Here is a 21,465-nt window from a genome sequence, read left to right as displayed (position 1 = left end):
CTGAAGACTAGACATTCTCCTTTAGGATTTTCTGGTAGAGAGCAGAATTCATGTTTCCCTCAATTATTGCAAGTTGCCCAGACCCTGAAGCAGCGACACATCCCCACACCATCACACTGCCACCACCAGACTTCCCAGACTGATATATTTCAATCAGCTTCTTCCTCATCATTTCTGGAATTTCTTAAGACTTTTTAACCAACTTCATGCTGTTGAAAAAGTTCTATTGAATTGTTGATTTGATTGAACCGGGTTTGCAGTAGTCTGGCCCGGTTGCTGGTTGCGTGTAGTCCAGGTGAACCCCATTATGAATGCAGTTTCATAGATTTGGGGAATTAGTCACTATGGGGTATTGGATTTTGTATTGGATAACTTTTTTGCTTGTGTTTACTCAGGTTGCCTTCATTTTATCTTAGATTTTGTTTTAATTTGTGAAATATACATAAGAAAAAAACAGAAGAAAAATACTTTTTCACAGCACTGTATATATATATATATATATATATATATATATATATATATATATATATACCTACCTCCTCCTCCTCCACTCTCTCTCTCTCTCTCTCTCTCTCTCTCCTGTGAGTATGTATGTGTGTGTGGGTGTGTAGAAAAGCGGAGGTAAGGAAAATGTCAGAAGAACTCAGTCTCACCTTAAAATAGCCTGTTTTTGCAAACAGCTGATGTTTTCCATGCGCTGTGATCAAGGAGCCATAGCTGGAACCCCTCTGTAAAGAGCACAGAGGACACAACGTTAGCAGCCGTTCAAATCAATGCTGCCGTCTGTAACACGTAAACACGCAGAACTGATTCAGCTTCAGATAAACCAGCATAGTGTGGGATTACAACGTTATATTTAGCAAGACCAATTTGTGGGATTGGTCTGTTACTGGGTCTGTAAGGGTTGGTCAAGGTATACAGAGTGTATTGTGTTGTGAAGAAGGGTTATATACACCTGACCATCACACCCATATGTGTTTCTTCTCCAAACTGGTATCACACAGTTTGAAGTACACAATTTTCTAGGATGTTTTGTATGATGTAACATTGGGAATTCCCCTTTACTGGAACTAAGGAGCCTAAACATGCATGACAATGTCCCTGTGCATAAAGCGAGCTCCATGAAGACACAGTTTGCGAAGTTTGGAGTGGAAGAACTTGAGTGGCTCCTGCTGATCACATAGCCTGATTATTAGACACGCCATTGTATCAATGGTTTTATTTTAACCTTGAAAACTAGTCAAGACTTTACACCTACCTTTGACTAGGTATAAGATTTAGTCTCAGACGTAGCACTACGCCTAGATGGTGCAACAGGTATTAATTCCACAGAAGACTTAAGACGCGTTTTTACGTCCAGCCTAGTCTTTCAACCAGGTGTATGTCCACCTGGTGCAACCAGCCTCAGGTCTGTAAGGGTTCGTCTGATAATTGAGGATTCCTAAAAGGTTTCTACTTGGAACCCTTTTTGACAGGAAAACCCTCTGTTGTAGGGCTCAACATGGAAACTTTAAAGGTTTCACCCAGAGGGACAATAAAAGAAATTTTGAAATGTTTTAATTTTCAAATTAGGTATGGATGCACTAACACTTCGGCCACCAAAAAACGTGTCATTTTTGGAAATTTTGTGGGCAGAAAGAGTAAAGATGCAAACATTTTGACACAAAAATGTTTACTGTTACAGGTTACAACCTGAAAGCATGACATCTTGGTCAAGAAGCAGATCATATGTCTATACTTATATTTTTATTTGTATAATATTATAATATCATATTATGTTTTATTATTTGGTTTTGTGGAGTAATGTCCTACTTAAAGGACATATCTGGCAAATAATTCGATTCCATTTTTTCAGTGAAGCACTGACTTTTCATTTTAAAGCATTAAGAAAACGAAATTTAACTACTCAAATTTATGCACCAGTAAAATGAGCTCATTAATAAACTTTTTTTTTTTTTTAAATCCTACACGAGGTTAGAGCTGTGAATTTGAATTCAGGTGCATCACTCCTTCCAGTGCTTCACATTAATTGTACGTTATACAACCACATTATTTTCATGCATACACTGATCCACATTCGAACACAAAATATGTCACATGGAGCAAATTTCCAGCTGAAATGAAACAGAATGAATAAAATGACACTTAAACCTAACATGGACTGGCTCATACTTTCAGTAAAATGAGGTAGGACAGATTGGAAAGCAGTGCCAATATCAGTATTACAGCTTGGAAAATTCATTAAAAACATATGCACCATATATATATATATATATATATATATATATATATATATATATATATATATATATATATATATATGCCCAACAACTGTAATGAAGCCCCCACTGTGTGTGAGTGTGTGTGTGAGTGTGTGTGTGTGCTACGACACAGCAAAGTAGACATTAAGCGTTTCCGAATCCTACAGAGAGTTTAGAAAGCATTAAAGCTATTTTGGATCATTAAGCAATCATACTAATGTCAGAATCAGTGAGTCATTTTAGCGTACAACAAAACTATTGAGAACGAGACAGCCAGTCATGACTCAGGCGTCTCAGGAGTTTTAAAAATGACCGTGTGTACAGTAGAGCCTGTCAAGTGTGGATGTTAGCTGCTAAATTGGCTGGCACTTTCACTAAAATAAGCTATGTTTATAATTTTAAACGGCGGTTGTAAATCCCCAAAAATGGGGCTTTTAAGTAGTTCTAACAGCAGCCAAGTTCTAAAAAAACAACAACCAAGTGTCGTGTGGACAAACTTGGAGTAAGATGTTAGCCCTACTTATTGTAGTTATAAAACCAGGACTAAGAAAGTTGTCAAAATGGACGGCATGGGATACAGGCTGAGTCCAGCTGGGAAAGGAATCAGCGCTAAATCGCCCACCAGATATGAGGATAAAGGAGTGGAATGAAAGATACCTGGGAAAGAGTGAGGCGGCTGCCAGCGCGCCTGTGGTATTTGTTGGGGCTTTCAAACTGCAGATCCTCCCATCGAATTCTCCACAGCATTCCAGCCAGCTCCTTCTCCAACTTCAGCTTCCTGAAGAGTGCAACACAGTGACAAAAACCTTCTGCTGTTATTGTATTGACAGATGATTTTATCCAAACGACTCATAACTGAGGAAGCTGAAAAGTAACAGGCTTGCTCCCAGATCCAACTATGTCTCTTATGGAACTTGAAGTCACAACCAGAGGTGCCAGGTTTGCGGTTTTCCCACAGAACTGGGCCAGTTTAGGTAATATAGAGGGTTATTTTTTTGTTTTTTTTTTAAAGGAAACAATAAATACAAAGTACTGTTATGTGTAAATGAGGTTATGATGGATTAGCACAGGGATCTTCAACAGGCAGAAGATATTTTAACGGTCCATACCCGAGTACATACCGAGCTGAAAAACATATGAGACAAATAGCAAATAAACACGAACCAGCTCGGCTTCTGCAGCCGAACCTCTGATGCAGCCAATCATTTATTATTTATTTGAAGGCAGATCATCAGAGTCATTAGGTCAGGAGGACAGAGTTTTAACAGACTTTCATAGATTTTTTTTTTCCACTTTAAGTACCCTCTCTGGTCCGGCTAGCGAACTGACAGCATGGCTTGTTTAAACAAAATCCGACGACAAAAACAGGATGTTTAAAGTCTAACAGACACAAAAGTATGTTGAATCAACTTCAAAATAGATGGGTCTCATCTGTTCCGAGTCTGTAGCGGTAGTCAAACCTGGTCACATGAAACACCATTATATTGCCTTATTTATAGCCATCAACGAATCATTAATGGTTAAGTATTAAAAGATAGCTGATGTTGCCATTCAGTCATATTAGAAGCTTATGATTCTTCGCAAATATGAGTTGAGCATGCCTGGATTAACAGAGCTTCGCATTAGATTTCAGCGAAAGGACTGTTTAGGAAAACGGCTTGTTTTTAATAACGACTAGATAAAATGTACTTTATATTACGATATACATTAACCGGAATCTGAGGCTACACTGGGCACTGAACGTGAGCAGGTGAAGATTAGACAAACATTCATCCATCCACTTTCCATTCCACTTATCCTACCCAGGGACCTTGGGGTACAAGGCAGGGGACACACCGGATTGGGTGCCAAAACATCACAGGGCACAAACACATTCACATACTGCGGACAATTTGGGAATGCCAATCAGCCTACAGCGCATGTCTTTGGACTGGGGGAGGAAACCGGAGTACCCGGATGAGTGCTATGGCACCAGCAACCATAGCACAATCACCGATGTCACATTTTTTCTGATTTTCGATGTGAACATTAACTGAAGTTCTGATTAATCGTCAGAGCCATTGCAGGGTCACGGCTTTTCTCTCCTGTTATTTTTGACCATGAGTAAACTTGGATGTCCACTCCGCCATGTGCATAAACACGTGGACACTTCCCAAATGGATCAACACAGCTGGAGCTGCTCTCTCCGGACCTGCTTTTTCCCCAGCAAGCTCGGACGAACCGAAATCGCTCATCCTGACATTAACACGGACATCGCCTTGGTAGGATTTCAAAACGAGACGGTTTGTTGTTCAGCCAGAGAAAGAGAGAGAATGAGCGAAAGAGAGATGGAGAGAAAAGAGCAAAGCTCACACATTCCAATCTAAAAGGTGCAAAACACTTCCAGATGTCGAGGCTGGGATACTGCAGCGTTTGCATTTCAACTGGGGTTTTTTTAACTCCCCTTTGTAGCCACCCTGGTCTGCCCCAAAAGACCCACCGTTATTTGTTTTTCTAGGCTGGAACAAGGGAAAAACCTTGGCAGGGGTTTAATAGTAAAAAAAAAAAAAAAAGAGATTCCAAATAGAATTTATTTAGGGGTTCATCAAATTAAAATGCCCTCATTATTATTATTATTAGTAGTAGTAGTATTATTGAGACAGTAAAACTGTCAGCTCTTTCATTAACATAGATCACATGGGTGCTGAGAGCTGTATTTATCTCAGTAGGAACTAAAAATACTTCATGCATAGTATACAATTCCCTCCTTAAATCCCCAGCTTATTATTTAGTAACTACAGCGAAACAAATAGGAAGTGTCTGTAGTTATGACACTAAATCATAACTTGGGTGATTCAAATTTGTTGAAAATAAAATGCAAAATCAAGCCAATGTTTTGGGCAGCGAGTCTCCATAAGGCTTATCCTTGATTCAGACACCCACATAGATAGACACATGCTCTTTTTTCTATTTAAAGGTACTCCTTTTACTGCTATTAGCAGGTCTGGGTGCAAAGTGAAGCATTCCACACTCGACTTATTGTTTCATGAATCCCATATGTGAATACCTTCAGTACCCCCCGACTCCTCCTTCCCAAATAGCCCACTCTCGCACCATTAAACCGCTCACATTGCCTTCCTGCAAAACTTCACCTCACACCATTGACTTATCAGCATGATCTTATTCCTAATTATACATCTTTAACGTAATGGATTTTGTCTGGACAAAACAACAAACACACGCTGTAAGCATTTTTTTTTTTTTTTGAGTAAAAGAGAAGACGAGCGATGGCGAAACTGAGAAGGATAGGAATGCGAACACTGAAGCACACAACGGTGAGGTTTAAAACAACACTGAATGTATAAAAGAAATCAATCGGTCCACAGATAATACAAATCAATATCGTATCATATGATAAAATAACTGTACAACAATTGTCACAGAGACAAATTACTCAACGATATACCACTCATAGTATAAGTAATATAATCATGTACAGCCATACACAGACTTTTAGACTATAAGCAAAGGGTAAACGTTACGCAAATTTTGGCCCCCAAAAGTCATCTGCAACAGGTTTTAGCAAGAACAGCCAGGTTACAACTCCACAAAATAGCACGGTTATACAACAACACAAAGAAATTTCATTATAAAGTTGAACTCATTGAGCACTAACCTTTATATGTATATGTGTGTATAACCTTTATATGTATATATGTGTGTGTATAACCTTTATATGTATATGTGTGTGTGTATAACCTTTATATGCATATGTGTGTATAACCTTTATATGTATATGTATGTGTGTATAACCTTTATATGTATATGTGTGTATAACTTTTATATGTATATGTGTGTATAACCTTTATATGTATATGTGTGTGTATAACCTTTATATGTATATGTGTGTGTATAATCTTTATATGTATGTGTGTATAACCTTTATATGTATATGTATATGTGTGTATAACCTTTATGTATATGTATGTGTATAACTTTTATATGTATATGTGTGTATAACCTTTATATGTATATGTGTGTGTATAACCTTTATATGTATATGTATATGTGTGTATAACCTTCATATGTATATGTATACGTGTGTATAACCTTTATATATATATGTATGTGTATAACCTTTATATGTATATGTGTGTGTATACCCTTTATATGTATATGTATATATGTGTGTGTATAACCTTTATATGTATATGTATATGTGTGTATAACCTTTATATGTATTTGTATATATGTGTGTGTATAACCTTTATATGTTGTGTGATGAACCATTATCAGCTCATATAATTAAAGCAACTAAGCAATAACTGTGACAGACTTAACTCCTGAAAGCAGGTGTGTGTGTGTGTGTGTGTGTGTGTGTGTGTGTGTGTGTGTGTGTGTAGTAGTGCATTCTAACTTCTTAAAAACCCTAATGATAGAATTATAAGAAGTTCAGGAAAGGCTTTCCCAACCTAAAATTACAATATTTAGAGTATTATCCATGAACATAAATATTTATCTCACAGTGACAACACTTAAATGCATTTAAATGTAATCCATCAGTCCACAGTAATGCTTCTTGTTTAGTTTTCACTGATACTTTCCCAGCTACTTGTTTCAGAGAACACAACTTATTTATGGATCATGATCAGAAGAAAAAAAAAAAACAACCTTGTCCACATATAAATGCTAAGGCTGGGTAGTTCTGATGTGAAATTGATGCAGATTAGATGTATTTTCTCTACGCCAGAATGCTGTTAGTGTTTATACATTCCAGCCCTGAACTATTTAGACTCTCCACATCTCCACATAAATTTTGTAAATCCTATAAATCCTGGGATCTACAGGACCTCTGAATAAAATCTTTCCTAGGATTCCCATTTTTAAAAAAAAAAATTTTTATTAATGAAAAGAAACCTGCAAAATCGACCAATTCAGAGCTATAAACGTACCTGTAAATGAGAAAGCTTGACATTCCAAAAATGATGAGGGCGAGACCAGAGCCCACAGCAACAATTCCGAGGACAGGAATCTGGTCTGGAAAATGAAAGCAATATTTACACTTCAATCTATCTATCAAACATAATAAAGTGAAGAATGTTAAACAGCCACGGGCAAAAGAATTTACATTTGAAACCTCAGTGGAAACCTGTGTGAGACGATTCAGTCTGAATCTTTCGTTTGTGATTCAATTTGAATCGTTGTATCGATTCAGTTCAATTAAATCATACAGATGCAATTATAAATTAAATAAAATTATTTCCTTTGGATTTCTATAGCCTAATGTATGAGGTTTTCTTTTTTTTTTACTCCGTATGACCATTTGTTGCTTTTGAAACATAATAGTATTATACATCATGAAAAAAGTGGCATGTATTTACAAATTTTTACTGTTTTTATTTTTTTGCTCATATTTATTTTTTATACCATTTACATATATTTACCTTTCACTCTTAATCATTTAAGCCTATCAAAAAATGTGTTTGCTTAACCGTTTTGACTAAATGTCACAGATCAGTAAATAAAAATGAATTTAAAATATTAAAATATGAGATAAACGTATGCAATTACTTCTGATATTTTGATAACGCTTCTGCTAATACTTAGACTGTCCATAGTTGTGTAAGATTATGGGCTCATGTTTAAATACATTCACATACTTTTCAAATTGAAGCAATTAAAAGCTGAATGCAATGTTTTTAAAGTGAAATGTTCTAAAAGTTTTAAAGTACTGATAACATTTTTTGAAAGAACAAACTTTTTCCCCCCTCCCCAGCCCTAACTAGTACTAATGTAGCTGAATAAAAATCTCTTACATGCCTGATACTCTGTTCACAGTTTAAGATTTTCTCAAATAGTCAGGTATGAATTTGCTGCCACGGCGGTTTCAGTGACTCACACACATCAGACTACACAACTGCCAAAAATCTGGTGAATTGGGAACACGCTCAATCACTTGCAAAATTCCTCTAAACAAAAAGTCAAAACGACAAATTAAAACCATGGCAATTTAAATAATGTTATGCCTGGTCCAAAAGTTTATTAACAAAAGTTGAAAGGGCCCACCCTGTCGAGGTACTGCACAAGAACAGCTGAACCGTGAGGTGATTCGTATCTAAAAAAAAAAAATTATACACACCTGGAAATCTTCTGTTTTGTGATGTTTTTAACTATACCCATATAGGATACCATTAACTGTATGTCTACTTCCTAGGAGACATGCTTATGCTGCAAATCACTAAAAGAAAATGTGGGGTTTTTTTTAAATTATGCATTTCGCCTTACCTTCACACGAGACCAGACATCGAGGCTCATCGAGTGGTGGGCAGCCCTTTGGCCACTGAATCCTCTCTGTAGCCGACCACATAATTTCCTTATTGGTTCCGTTATAGTGACCAACAATCTATGTAGAAAAAGAGTTTATTCTAGTATGTAAGGCAACCGTTAAATTCAAATATGGCTGACATATTCTCTTACTTAATGTATGCTCTATAAATATATATCAGTTCAATGCAAGATCAATACACACTGCTTTTGATCAAGCTGAAGTTGGAGGAAAGCTTTCAGTCCTTCGAAACGGTAGTACGCACGGAATATTTCAAAGAGACTTCGTTCAAAGAAAGTTGGATTAGAAATATATTTATGGTCATGACTGTTCATTCAATACAATACAATAAACGCTTTCACACCTTTTTTGCATAGCTAATCCACTGACGGGCATGTTTTTGGGAGGTCAGAACCCTGAGGAAATCAACTCTGACACTGAGATGCATGTGAAACTCCACACAGACAGCCAAGCCCAAGCTAAGGGTAAAAAATCTGGAACCCAGGAACTGAGAGGCAAAAAACAACTACTGAAACTTCCCATGGGAATCATATTGGCATCCCTGAGTTATTGTATACAGCCTGTTCTATATAGCCTGCCATGAAAGATACCCAGATTCACATGAAGCACCCAGAGCACCCAAATAAAATTCCAATAAAACCAATTAAATAATAATAATAATACAATCAAATAAAGTCCATACGAGACTCCCACTGCATATAACTCACATAAGAGATTAGAATGTAATCTACATATCACATAATGACTAAGACATAAAACCCCAGAGAAATAAAGCCATAGTCTAATGGGTAGTCCATAAATATCCAATAAGGACTCTAGAGAAATAGATCATATTCCAGTCGCTAATCCATAAATATCCAATAAGGACTCTATAGAAATACATATTCCGATGAATAACCCATTTGATTACCCAATGTACTATGAACTCACATTGAATCCCATTTCATACATGGAACTACAATTGAATACCCAATTTAAAAGGAAAATCATAAGAATCCTATTGGAATTTTGAATAAGGGATTATTTGCCACCATTTAAAATCTGGCATTAGAGAGTTTAATAGCTGATCTGTTGCACTGAAAACTGAAGAGTTTTTAGATCTGCATCTTCAGTGGCAAATGCACTTGTGGATGATTATTCTTGAAATGATAATATAAAACAAGTGTAATGTTCAAGGTATATGGAGTAACTATGGTAACAGGGTACAGAGGTGGGAAAAAACTCTAACAATATAGCCAGTTGCAATACCTGTGTTTCAGGTTGGAAACTCAGTGTGCAGCAGGTCTGTTAAAGGGATTCAGTCTAGACCGCTACAGTCCTTGTCCAAGAACATAAATCAAGCATTCTTGACCCACCTAACCTGTTGTTTTTCTATGAAGGTTCTCTTGGATTTTCTTCCCTGCCTATACAGACATGTCTTTCACAGCCTTACCAATTAATTTACTGAAGAACTGGATTGAGCAAAAAATAATTATCAATGTCTGCAATCAACATTACTAATAGGTCACAGATGCTTTTTATTTATCCTGTTTATCTTCAAGGAAACACCCATAAAAAGGAACACCTACACATTTAGCTGAAGTTTAATCACCAACGGTGTAAATAAACTCCACCGTTTATTCGAGCTGCACTAAAAGACAAACACGAACCGTATGAGCTGCTTAACACCCGCTGCAAAAGAAAAGCGTTCAGTCTAAAAGAATTTTCTTTTAGAAAAATGTCTACACAATTCATCAAAATCGTAACTACACAATTCATCCAAGGTTAGGTGTGCTGCAAATGGTCACATGGTGTGTGATGTAGCCCAAGTTACTCTTATTTAACTCATTTAACTAAACATATTTTATACCCTCACTACTGATATTCACTATTGTTGTGTTTCATAGGCAGGAAAAACAAGAAGAAATCAGACCATGTTTTATGGTGGTTCGTATGGAGAACACATTCACAAACCAAAGACAGAGCAGCAACTTCAAAAACACAACAGCAAAGCCAAAACGATGACATCAAATTCGGGAACACGGCAGCAAAACCAAAACACAACAGCAAAACCAAAGACAGAGCAGCAAACTAAAAACAAAACAGTGAAAAGACACAACAGAAATGCCAAAGACAAAACAGCAACACCAAAGACACAACAGAAATGCCAAAGACAAAACAGCTAACTAAAAACAAAAGAGCAAACGACTTACTCGTTGCTGATTGGCTGCAACACGTGTACGAAATATGAGCCTAAATTAATCTACTGACACTTTTATTTGTGCTTATTTTTATCAAGGTCATTCATATCATGTTATTTTAGATACGCGGTCAAATCTGAACGGCATTAATATGAGAATGTGAAAGCTGAAAAGCTGCCTAAAGGAAGCCGGGTTATTCCTCGCTATAATAACATCAGTGCCAGACTAACTACATAAAAGACTGAAAAAGTGCAGTTCTTTTTTTTGTTAATTTTTCCGCCCCTCATTCTCCAACTCCAATTTCTGTTTTGAGTTCATTTTTATGCGTTTTTGGTTTTTGCTCTTGCATTTCAAAATTTCCTACTGTGTTTTTTCGGTTTGTGTTTTGCACTTTTTGTAATATTCCAACGAGCAACTATAAAAAAACAAAACAAATGGATTGTACTAAGAACTCCCGTTAAACTCCCAAGTACTCCATAGAAGTCCAATTGGATATGCGATGAAAATTTTATGGGACTTTTTATAAGGCATTATTCCACGCCACTTTATATGCTCGTTTTTTTGCGATATACTTTATAACAACAAGAATTCACATTGTTGATTATTGTCATAGCTGTTACATGAAAAGTGAATCAAATCTATAGTTGAGTGGAGAAATTTGTGCGCCCTTACAACACAATGAAAAATACCAGGACGTTTAGTGTGCGTGTCCTTATAGCATAAATGCTAAGCTATCAATAGTAAAAAGGAAAAAAGTTCAAATGTTTACATCTTCTTTTCTGAATGGGAAATAAATATGCACTAATGACTTCTATGCCCAGCATTTTCCTTCACAAACACAATTTTGGAATTCTGTTTTTTTTTGTTTTTTTGTTTTGTTTTTTTTGTGAAGGAAAATACAGGTACATTTCCACTTTTTTCCATTCAAAAGCCGACGGGGATGTAAACTCTTGCATGCGACTGTATTAACTGGAACCACATACTGTGTAATTCCAGTCGTCTCGTTAAACTAATGCTGAAAATACGCAACGTGATCTTTTACCCAAATGCACTGCTGATGTTTATCCAAAAAAGGTCTGTGCTTGCTTTTATCAATATTAACGATAGGGACATGGATTTATTTGCTGAACTTACCCCATACTGTCCAGTTTCCTGCTTGGTCATGGCCCAGAGGGTGAAGTCTGTGAACCTGGCGTTTTTATCTGTACTAATGAGGCCTGTCACTCCTGAAACACAGATTACATAAAATCATGAGGTAAATTTAGCAATTTAGTCTGGCAATGCCATATTCACGCTCTATGGACAATCTGGAAATGCCAATCAGCCTAAAACACATGTGTTTGGACTGGCGGATGAAACCAGAGTAGCCAGAGGAAACCCCCGGAGCAGGGGGAGAACATGCAGACCCCCAACCCCAGAGGTGCGAAACAAACGTGCTAACCACTAAACCACCATGTCCCACTATTCTGAGCAATTATTTATTTATTTTTTAAACTCCGATGGGACTGTTTTACATTTCAATCCAAACTTTTTAATCCAAACAATAGCTAAAACCCCGTAAAGAAGGTATCTCATTATTTTGTTATCAATTTTTAAAGCTATTATTCAGGAACTGCAGTAAAACTAATAGAAAAGAAATGCGGTTACATATTAAGAGTTAAGAGTTAAGAGGGAGAAATGGAAACCTGGGAGATTAAAAAGTTGTAAATGAATAATCTTTTGAGTATTGATGTACGTTTCACAACAGTCAAAAGGGCATGTCGGTTTACATTCTGTTCTGTTAAGCCTTCATCTGTCCAAATAAGCTGGCAAAACGCATCAGTAACTAGCACATGAACGTTGAATTGTTCCTTTAATGGACTTTTTCTGCTCTGAGATGCTGATTCTTGACAGGAAATACAACCACTAAGCTATCTCTCCAGCCTGACCCTGTACTCTGTGTTGTGCCTGGCTCGGTACGCTTTTGGCACGAAGCAAGTCGGAGAAAGTTCATGTCTCAACTCTGTTCCTATGACAAGTTTCGGCAGATGGGCTGCGAATTAGAAACACATTTTCGGCACGTTTGTTGATGCTGGCCGGGACGGGCTCTCACATCTCAATCACAGTCCTCTCTACATAGAGCCTCTCTCTACACTTGTTTGCATCTAGAGAGCAATCGCTCAGTTAAAACATGACATTTCAAGTCTGTGCAGAGTAATCGAAGCCGGACGTACCCCAGATCCTGCGGTTCTGCATCCTCGCGATGACACCGACACCATCGTTCTGAGACACTCCATCTGCTAAAGCCTCACTCAGGGCCTTCGCATAGAGCGTAAAGCCGTCATGGAAACACCCGGCAATGAAATCCATCTGAAACAGGGAGGAAAAAACATCAACAACAACAAAAATCAGTCTTACATTCCGATTTTGCATGCCATGTCAATATTATAAGTATAAAGTAATGATTTGAAGGATGGTGTCAAGTTATAAAGATATCCTGAATAGCTTCATTCTCAAATGCAAGGTTGGATGGGTTTTTTTTTTTTTTTGGTATTTGCATGCCTTGAGGCCATATTTTCAGTATGAACAGTTCTTGGGTTTCAGCCGCTTTGTCTGCTATATTTATCCCTGAGCACAGCTGATTCCGGAAAATGAGCCTGACACGAGGAAGCCAGACTCTTGTTTCCACGGTTTGTAGGTGTCATATCTGATCAGCAACTGCATGCGGCGGCTGGATAAAGAGCAGCACGCTTCACTGAGAGCTACAGAAAACACGCCGGACCTCCAACGGCCTTCACATGACTAGACTTGGACTGAACTTCTCATTGATTCTGTTTATCCTGAATGGCTTCCTGGCAATTTCAAGGTCACCGAGTGACCTTGAAACCATGAAAAGTGAAACGACATGAAACGGCGCTCATATTTGTTTCATTGTTTATTTAGTGCTGTTCCGATTAACCAGGGAATTGAAAGATCAAGCGTGCTTACCAAAGACGGTTCCAACTGAATGTTAAAGTCCTGCGTTGTTCTCTTGTGGAGTTCGGTGCGGAAAGCTGTGTACTCTGGATTGTCTGGCTCCCGGTACGTTATAACGAATACCGACTAGAAAAGGAAAGACAGCTGAAGTTAAATAAAAAAACGAACACCAGCGATATGAACTTTGGGAACGTTCCAGAAGAGTCAAAAATACATTAGTATTGTAGAAACAGATACAAAAAGCACTACTTTAAACAGTTTATACCACGTTGCTGTGGAATTGTCCGATCCGATTAGTCAGAGCAGTGACAGCGGGAACTAACTTGGCTCAAGGACTTTCCACAACATTAAATATAACTATGAATGGTTAAAAAAACACGAGGTGTAATAAATTTTAAACTGTAATTGTTTCTTTCTAAGCGTCCTCCTTTCTTTTCCTCAGTCTCCTCCTTTCTCCTGTTTTCTCTATCCTTATTTCTCTGCCTTGTTTGATCTTTCTTTCTTTTCCTGATTGTCTTTCTCCTTTACTTTATTCATTCTTTTTTATTTTTCCTGAATTTGTTTGTTTGTTCTTGCTAACTAGCCTTTTCTTTCTTTCTCTTCATCGTTTCTTTCTCTCTCTCTCCGTATTTTTCTTTCTTTCTTCCTTCCTTTGCTTTTTCTCATTCGTTTTCTCCTCCTTTTTTCTTCTTTTCTCAATGTACTGTATTTGTTTACTTTTCTTGCTGACTACCCTTTTCTTTTTCTCTCCATCCTGTCTTTCTCGCTCTCTTCATTTTTCTTTCTTTCCCTCTATCTTCGTCATTTCCACGTTCTCTTTCCCTCTTTGCGTCTGCCTTCCTTTTTCTTTTCCTTTTTTTTTTCAATTTTCCGTCCGCTTCTCTCGTCCTTTCTTTCTCTTGCATGATCAGTCTTCCTCTATCGTTCCTTCTCATTCATCTTCCCACCTTCCTTTTGTCGGTTTGATTCGTCCGTTCTCGTTTTCCCCGCGCTTTTCCTTTCTCTTCCTCTTCATTTCGCTTCCTTTCTCTTTTTCTTTTCTCGCTTTCGCTGTTCTTGTATTTGTGTACTCTCGCGTTCCCGCTTTCTTTCTTTCTCTTTACTTTTCATTTCCTTCCCTCTTTCTTAATACCACCAACACACACACACACACACACACACACAGTGAAATAGTTTAGCATATTATGAAATTTGACACATATTTGAGTACGCTGAGCTACATTTTCCAGAAGTTCGCTTTCCATTTTGTATGACTTGAGCAAGGCAGTCAAGCTAAAAAGAAATTTAACTGTACATCCGCCGATAAGTTATTATATTATATGAATTATTCTATAAGTTAAATGTATATTAAGATCTCTGCAGGTTTACCTGAAAGAGCTTGACTGGATCCTTCCACTGCACAGCTGAGCTTTGCCACGGCTGGTGCACATCATCACTGATGCTTTCACCAAACGCATCCAGGTAGAAGATGGCATAGTCTTCTGGGTTCTTCACCTCCTCCTCAAAACTGTGCATGATTTTAAAGAACGTCTGAAGAGGTCCGCAGATGTACACGACTGGGGGAAGACGAGAAGCGTTGTACAGAGAGGACACAGAACTCTAGCACTACCTACGGCAGTTTTTTTTTTTTACTTACATTTCTTTTTAGTAACTATTTCAAAATGTAATGTTAGTATGTGTAGTACTTGAACTTAGTCTGTGTTTATAGATATTAAAATGTGGATAGCTTTGGACATATTCAGTTTAACATTTTAAAGAATTGAGACACAGATTGTTCATCAGGTGTTCGATCCCTACATAGTACAAGTGCCCTACATAGGCTTCATAACAGAATGGAACGTAGCCTTTACGCCTTTTGGAAAATGTCACTGCACACATTTGGCTTTTAAACGGAATGATAGGAAATCATCGATAGCATATGGATATCGAAACAGTTCACCTAAGCGCACTACGTGATATTGTATTCATTCAAACACACCCGTTTTGAACATTCTCACCACTATGCACCACCTGCAAAAGTATTTAGGATCACAACCCTACGCCTTCGTCTGTTTTCCCCGCCGTATCTCATTTAAGATTTGAAGTACGACCCTAATGTGGATTATCACCATCCAGCTAAGACTCTTTAAAGTTACATACAGAGCTCAAAATGGGTTTCTGGGTCAAAATCAACTCAAAACGAAGAAGCAGGTCACATATGCATGCCTACACTGTTTTTCCCCCTGCTGTCGGATTTATAGGCATTATTTCCATTAGTGGGCTGGACTCCCAGTTTGCAGCCATTTCTTCAAATGTTAGCGCAAAAAAGTCGGGCCCCAGTCCACCACTCAAACCCGAAAGCCTCCAGTCTATGCAGGCTGACTCATGCCAAGACGTCCCGCTGTCTCCTGGACGTCCACCAACATAAATTCACAAAGAAAGGCAAGGTAAACCTTCGCAAGAATGAATGGAGATGGTTCACTTATTGTCAATTAAACACACATGCCCACAGCGCCATTCAGGCTTAAAAGCTGAGGTTCACTGTTTGTGCGTGTGTATGTGTGTGTGTGTGTGTGTGTGTCTGTTGTGTGAGAGAGAGAGTGAAAGAGAGAGAGACTCTTTCCTAATGGAATTCTTGGACTGTGCAGTTGGACTCACATGCAGACATGCACGCAGACACATACACACCCACTGAAACTAAAAAACACAGCTACACTTCACACCTTCTCTTATTCAACTACTTGACATTTGCTTTCAAAATGTTTCCAATTCTCTCTAAGGCAAACCATTCAAACAGTGTTGCCTCTCGAGAGTTTGCCTTCTGTTATAATTTGAATACAGTGTTGACATCGCATGATCTTTGGGGCGGGTTTAATTCAATACAATGATGAGAAATTCCATTATAAATTACATTGCTGTAATTTTCAGTTTAAATACGGCAAAAAAAAAAAAACCCCACAAAAAAAAAAAACCAGAATAACACAAAATGGCCATAAATATCTGGAAGCATTACCATTCCAGTGAGTCATTGGTCCTCAAAGGTAAACCAGCAGGCGAGAAAAAACAGCTGTGACAATATGTGCTTCAGGGTCAAGCCGGTTTTCGGAAGACAGAAATGAATGGAATGCCAAGACCAGAAAAGCTGAACAAGCCCTGACAGTCATTACCTCGCCGTGACCCAGAAACATTACAACAACATTAAGTATTACTCTATACGCAACATTACAATGGGATTTGTGTGAGAAAAGTTCAGCTCTCTGAGGTTTTTAATAAAAATGGCAAGTTAGGGTTCGATTTTTTTTTTTTAAACCAGAGGTCCAGCATTTAATCTATTTATGATGTTACACTCCACAGTGGTGGTTAATGGCTCACATGAAAGTAGACACTCAGAGCTTTGCCATTTTCCCTGAGATTTTCCTTTTTTTTACGTAGCCTACTAGGTTTAAATGTTATACGTTTATTGTGGCAGTTGTATACGGTGTTTTGTGCTGTCCGTTTTGATCTCTGTACCAAAGTTATTGAGGGATGTGTCACACCCCTCCCGTTTCCCATCGCCCTGCTCACCAGGGCACAGAGTCACGATACTCTACACACAGAAACCCAACAGTGTCCTGACTAACCTTATAACAGACTTGCAGTGATCAAATAATTCATTTATTTATACTGATTGAAAACGTCCGATACGTCAATTTCCATTCCGCCGGCGAATGCTTGTGTACTGCTAGAAAGGATTAAATCATTCAAGACTCTGGATGACCAGATGCTGAGTGAGTTTAAACACAAAAGTACCATTGTAGACCTCCAGAGCGAAACCCTTAACCCCCGAACCGCTCAGCTATATAGTTTCAAAAATATTTGTGCCATGACCATGACCATTTCTATCTCTAAACAAATGGGCCAAAGGTCAGTTAGAACACAGATCTCAGTAGTAATGGATAAATATTGCAGCTAAGAGGATCCAAAAGTCATTCAGAGGTGTTCATTTCAGGGTGTTTATGTAGAGAGCAAACTTCTGAACACTATTTTTTTTTTTCTTCTACTATCTGGTTATTTTTTTGCTACTGAAGGAATCTCTGGGACAACGAACACACTATATGCCTTGTTGCTAAAAATGAAATGTGTTTGTTTTTCATTTTCTCTGAAGGGGGCACAAACTTTCTCACAAAAGTCTCACTTTTGTTTTAAATCGTTTTGACTACCCTGGTTAATAAACTGTATTCAAGCTAATAAAGTTTCACTTCAATTCAGCTAGCTTTATATCAACTTACACACACACACACACACACACTAAATACTTTTAACCATTTTCTATATGAGACATGGAAGAAATGGTAGTTAGTAATTGCCACAGGATTTGTTATGCTAATCGGTGCTATGAAGTGAGCAGAAAGTGACCTTAGCATTACAACAACTGCAAGCAATTAGCCATAAAAAATTTTTAAAAAACCCTTTAAAATGTTCATGTTTCTGAAATGGACTAGTTAAAAGCCAGAATAATCATGGCACAATAGGGCTGTTATGAAACACAGCTCAGCGCTTGACTAAATATTATCAGACCACCACTTTGTGGTGATGCTATCATTGCTCTCGCTGCTGTGCTAATTGCGTATGTTTTGGCATTTAAACAGGCTACAAGGAACAGACTGAGAGATACAATAGGTTCCTTACTTCAGAGCTTCTCTGGGAGTAAAAATAGAGAGAGAGAGAGAGAGAGAGAGAGAGAGAGAGAGAGAGAAAGAAAAGATGTCCTATTTCTCCTTTGTTTTGTTTGTCATCATATCAGAATGTTTGGCCTAAAATTAATGAACAATCTTGAACGACCAAGCAGCAAGTACTGGCTAACTACTAGCATGAAGAGCGTTCATTTTTAATTAGAATAAAGCAAAATATCTACAAAACTCTCTTTGAAAAAAGATACCTTATGTATACACCTTCTATAGCGACAAGAAACACACAAAAAGCTCTAAAAATATTTGGATTTTATTGGGATTTCCTGTAAGTGCTTGCTGTACTGCTAATACGCATCACCACATGTTTTTGTTTTTAATAGCAAGTTGGAGGCTATAAAAAATCTCAAAGAACTGAATTTCTGCCATATGTCTTATGAAAATGTTATTTTATCGAATGGACCCTAAGGGAATTTTGTGATCTGAAAGGCTGCAATCTGGGAAATACCTATAAATGTTAAGAAAAAAAAAATAAATCATGTGAAATGGTACAATAACCAGTGAATACAGTGCATGTTGGCTCTCACTGTCAAAATAAATAAATAAATAAATACATACATACATCACTGCAATAATAGACTATGATCTTTTTCTAAGCGGACACATGAAGAGACGCTGGCCTTTGCACTGATAATAATGAGCACACTGCAGCAGGACCAGTAGAAGATTTCTCAGGTTAAAAATAGACATATCAGTGTAGGCTTTTGAAAAACATGCCGCTGCTTTCCCCCCTCCAACAATCACAGAAACGCATGTATTTCTGTAAGACTTCCAAGAAAAATGACCATGAGATGGTGCAGTAATAAAGATGAGAGACAGCCGGACATGCCGTACCGATCTTACGTTAAACGAGGACGCTATAAGAGGTTGACATGGATGCACGTTGCCATGGTAGTGAGAACAGCTCGTGCCTACATGCTGGATTGGAATTGCTGTGAAAGATTTTTTAAGTGTTGTATATAATGAAGTGAATCCCAGAGCATTATTAACCTGTCGGATCAAACGCTTGTGCTACTGAGAGCAGGATTATACAGCATCATTCAAATTTTGACATTGGATCCTGGACAAAGAGCATTCATCTTCAAGAATATTATACCACAGCGCTGTTGAGTTCTCGATTGGTCAGGTGTTGATGAATTTTCTGCGACAGCAACTCTGACAGTAATTATAGCTGTAATTCATAATCGCCGGTTTATATCAATGCACTCGTTCTAATAGGTTCTCGTTTCTACAGTAACAACTCATCCACAGAGGAAAAAAATACCTGTTGATAGAAAAGTTTTCTGTTTAAGGAAAAACGTTTAAGGAAGGAGTCTCCAGCGTCAGCACTTTCTAACAGTCCGGGTTAAAGCTTTTCGACAAGTCTTCATAACAGAGGACGTTGTGATTTCTCAGTAATTTCACAAGTTGTGTTTTTTTGTTTTTTTTTTCTTTTGTCTTATTAAGTTCAAGAGAAGAAAAAGATAGTCTGGTTAGGGTTAGGGTTAGACAATGTAAGTGATAACAGAAATGAACTAATCTCGTGTACATTCAACATAACATGTAACTATGAATGGATAAAAAGTATGCCGCATTGTTTTTGTAATAAATTAAAAAACGCTGCTGTGTAAGAGGAATAAAACACTATGGGGTGATAACGGTGACTCAGCGTGTTTCATCACACCATCATGCCGCTGATTATTTTACTATACCTGCATGCTCTGTTGTGTTTTATTTCTTTCGCATTCTTGAATCGCAGTATAAATATTAGCAAAAGTGTGCAGTAATGGCAATGTAATTTAAAACCCTGTGATGTTTCCTGGGAGTTTACGAGGTTGAAATGCTCTGTACTTAAAGCTAAGTCAGCACGGTCTCATAAATACATATTTGTAAGAATTTACAATGTATAGCTTTTCTTACGAATTTCATTGCTATGAAATTGGACAAAATTTCTGATTTCTGATAGCACTAGTAGAAACATTAGTAGGTTCTTCAACGGTTCTTCAGATAGATCGATGCTCTTAGCTTCCTAAAGAGGTTCTACTTGGAACCCTCCCTGATTTAGGCTTGTGCATAGAACCTCGAATGGTTTCTAAGTGTAGTATCAACCAGTTTCGAATGAGATCAGGGGAGTTTGATGAATTTCTGGTGTCCTTCATCAAAAAAAGACGATTTTTTTTTTTTATTGCATTTTCTCCAAAAAGTAACGTTTCTGTCTAGAAGGTAGAGAGTTTTGTTTCCTATGTCCAGTCTTTCATGCAAGTGATTATGGAAGTATTCCTTACTTATTGTAATTTATGGTGTTATCAAAAATGTTACACTTTTGAATGGATTCTGTCTCACTTATGGATAAAAAAAAAACAATCTATCAAATGAATAAATGTAAAAGTAAAAAAAAAAAAAAAGAGTCCTCTTTAATACTAAAGATATATGAATACATTATTCAAAATGAACAATATGTTCTAAACGGATACAAATAGGAGGTGGAATATTTGTTGTTTTGTTTCAGAAAGTTTCACAGGGCATCTGGCTGAGACTAGAACTAGAGGTGCGCATCAGGACTGGGATCACAGGGATGACAAAAAGCCAAAACGTTGCACAAGCATGAGTTTCTCACTTCCATGAGGTCGCAAGCAAAAGCTGTCAGATATGAAGCTCAAATAAAGACTATGTTGATTAACATGAACCTGTGGTGATCCTTAGTACATGCCTGGTCAGGGTTTATATGATGAGGCTATTAGTTTGATTCTACAAACAAAAATAATAACTGCATGAGCAGAAATATAAAAACCTCTACTTAAGACCAATTATGAACTCGAGTGATGGAGATGATGCCGAGGAACATCATGAGAACACCACGCTGACAGGTTTAAATCCAAATACAGATAGAGATAAGAATATTTGGGGTACTAAACAGATACCGATACAGATTAGTATCTTGCATTGTGTTATGCTCCTATTTATTACTAAACGTGTACGAACGTGGCATCAAAAAGTTTTTATTTAGGACCTCCGGTCTCCGGTGATAATAAGCGTTTAAGCTATGCTTTAAAATATAG

General features: G+C 37.5%; 1 protein-coding gene across 1 annotated transcript in view; it reads right to left on the bottom strand.

The window, feature by feature from the left end:
• npr2 (natriuretic peptide receptor 2) overlaps window positions 1-21,465 on the bottom strand; it is a 48,331-nt gene that overhangs the window by 22,024 nt on the left and 4,842 nt on the right. Inside the window, exons 2-9 of the mRNA XM_053617777.1 lie at window positions 15,090-15,277; window positions 13,734-13,847; window positions 12,980-13,115; window positions 11,901-11,992; window positions 8,526-8,643; window positions 7,193-7,277; window positions 2,919-3,039; window positions 654-728 (exon numbers count right to left, since the gene is read on the bottom strand). Of these exons, the coding sequence (XP_053473752.1) occupies window positions 654-728; window positions 2,919-3,039; window positions 7,193-7,277; window positions 8,526-8,643; window positions 11,901-11,992; window positions 12,980-13,115; window positions 13,734-13,847; window positions 15,090-15,277 (929 nt within the window). The remainder of the gene's footprint in view (window positions 1-653; window positions 729-2,918; window positions 3,040-7,192; window positions 7,278-8,525; window positions 8,644-11,900; window positions 11,993-12,979; window positions 13,116-13,733; window positions 13,848-15,089; window positions 15,278-21,465) is intronic.

Source organism: Ictalurus furcatus, chromosome 28 (assembly GCF_023375685.1).
Source record: "Ictalurus furcatus strain D&B chromosome 28, Billie_1.0, whole genome shotgun sequence".
In the NCBI taxonomy this organism is placed as follows: Eukaryota; Metazoa; Chordata; class Actinopteri; order Siluriformes; family Ictaluridae; genus Ictalurus; species Ictalurus furcatus.
Note: the sequence above shows the minus strand (reverse complement) of the source record. Positions and strands in the feature narration are given on the sequence as shown.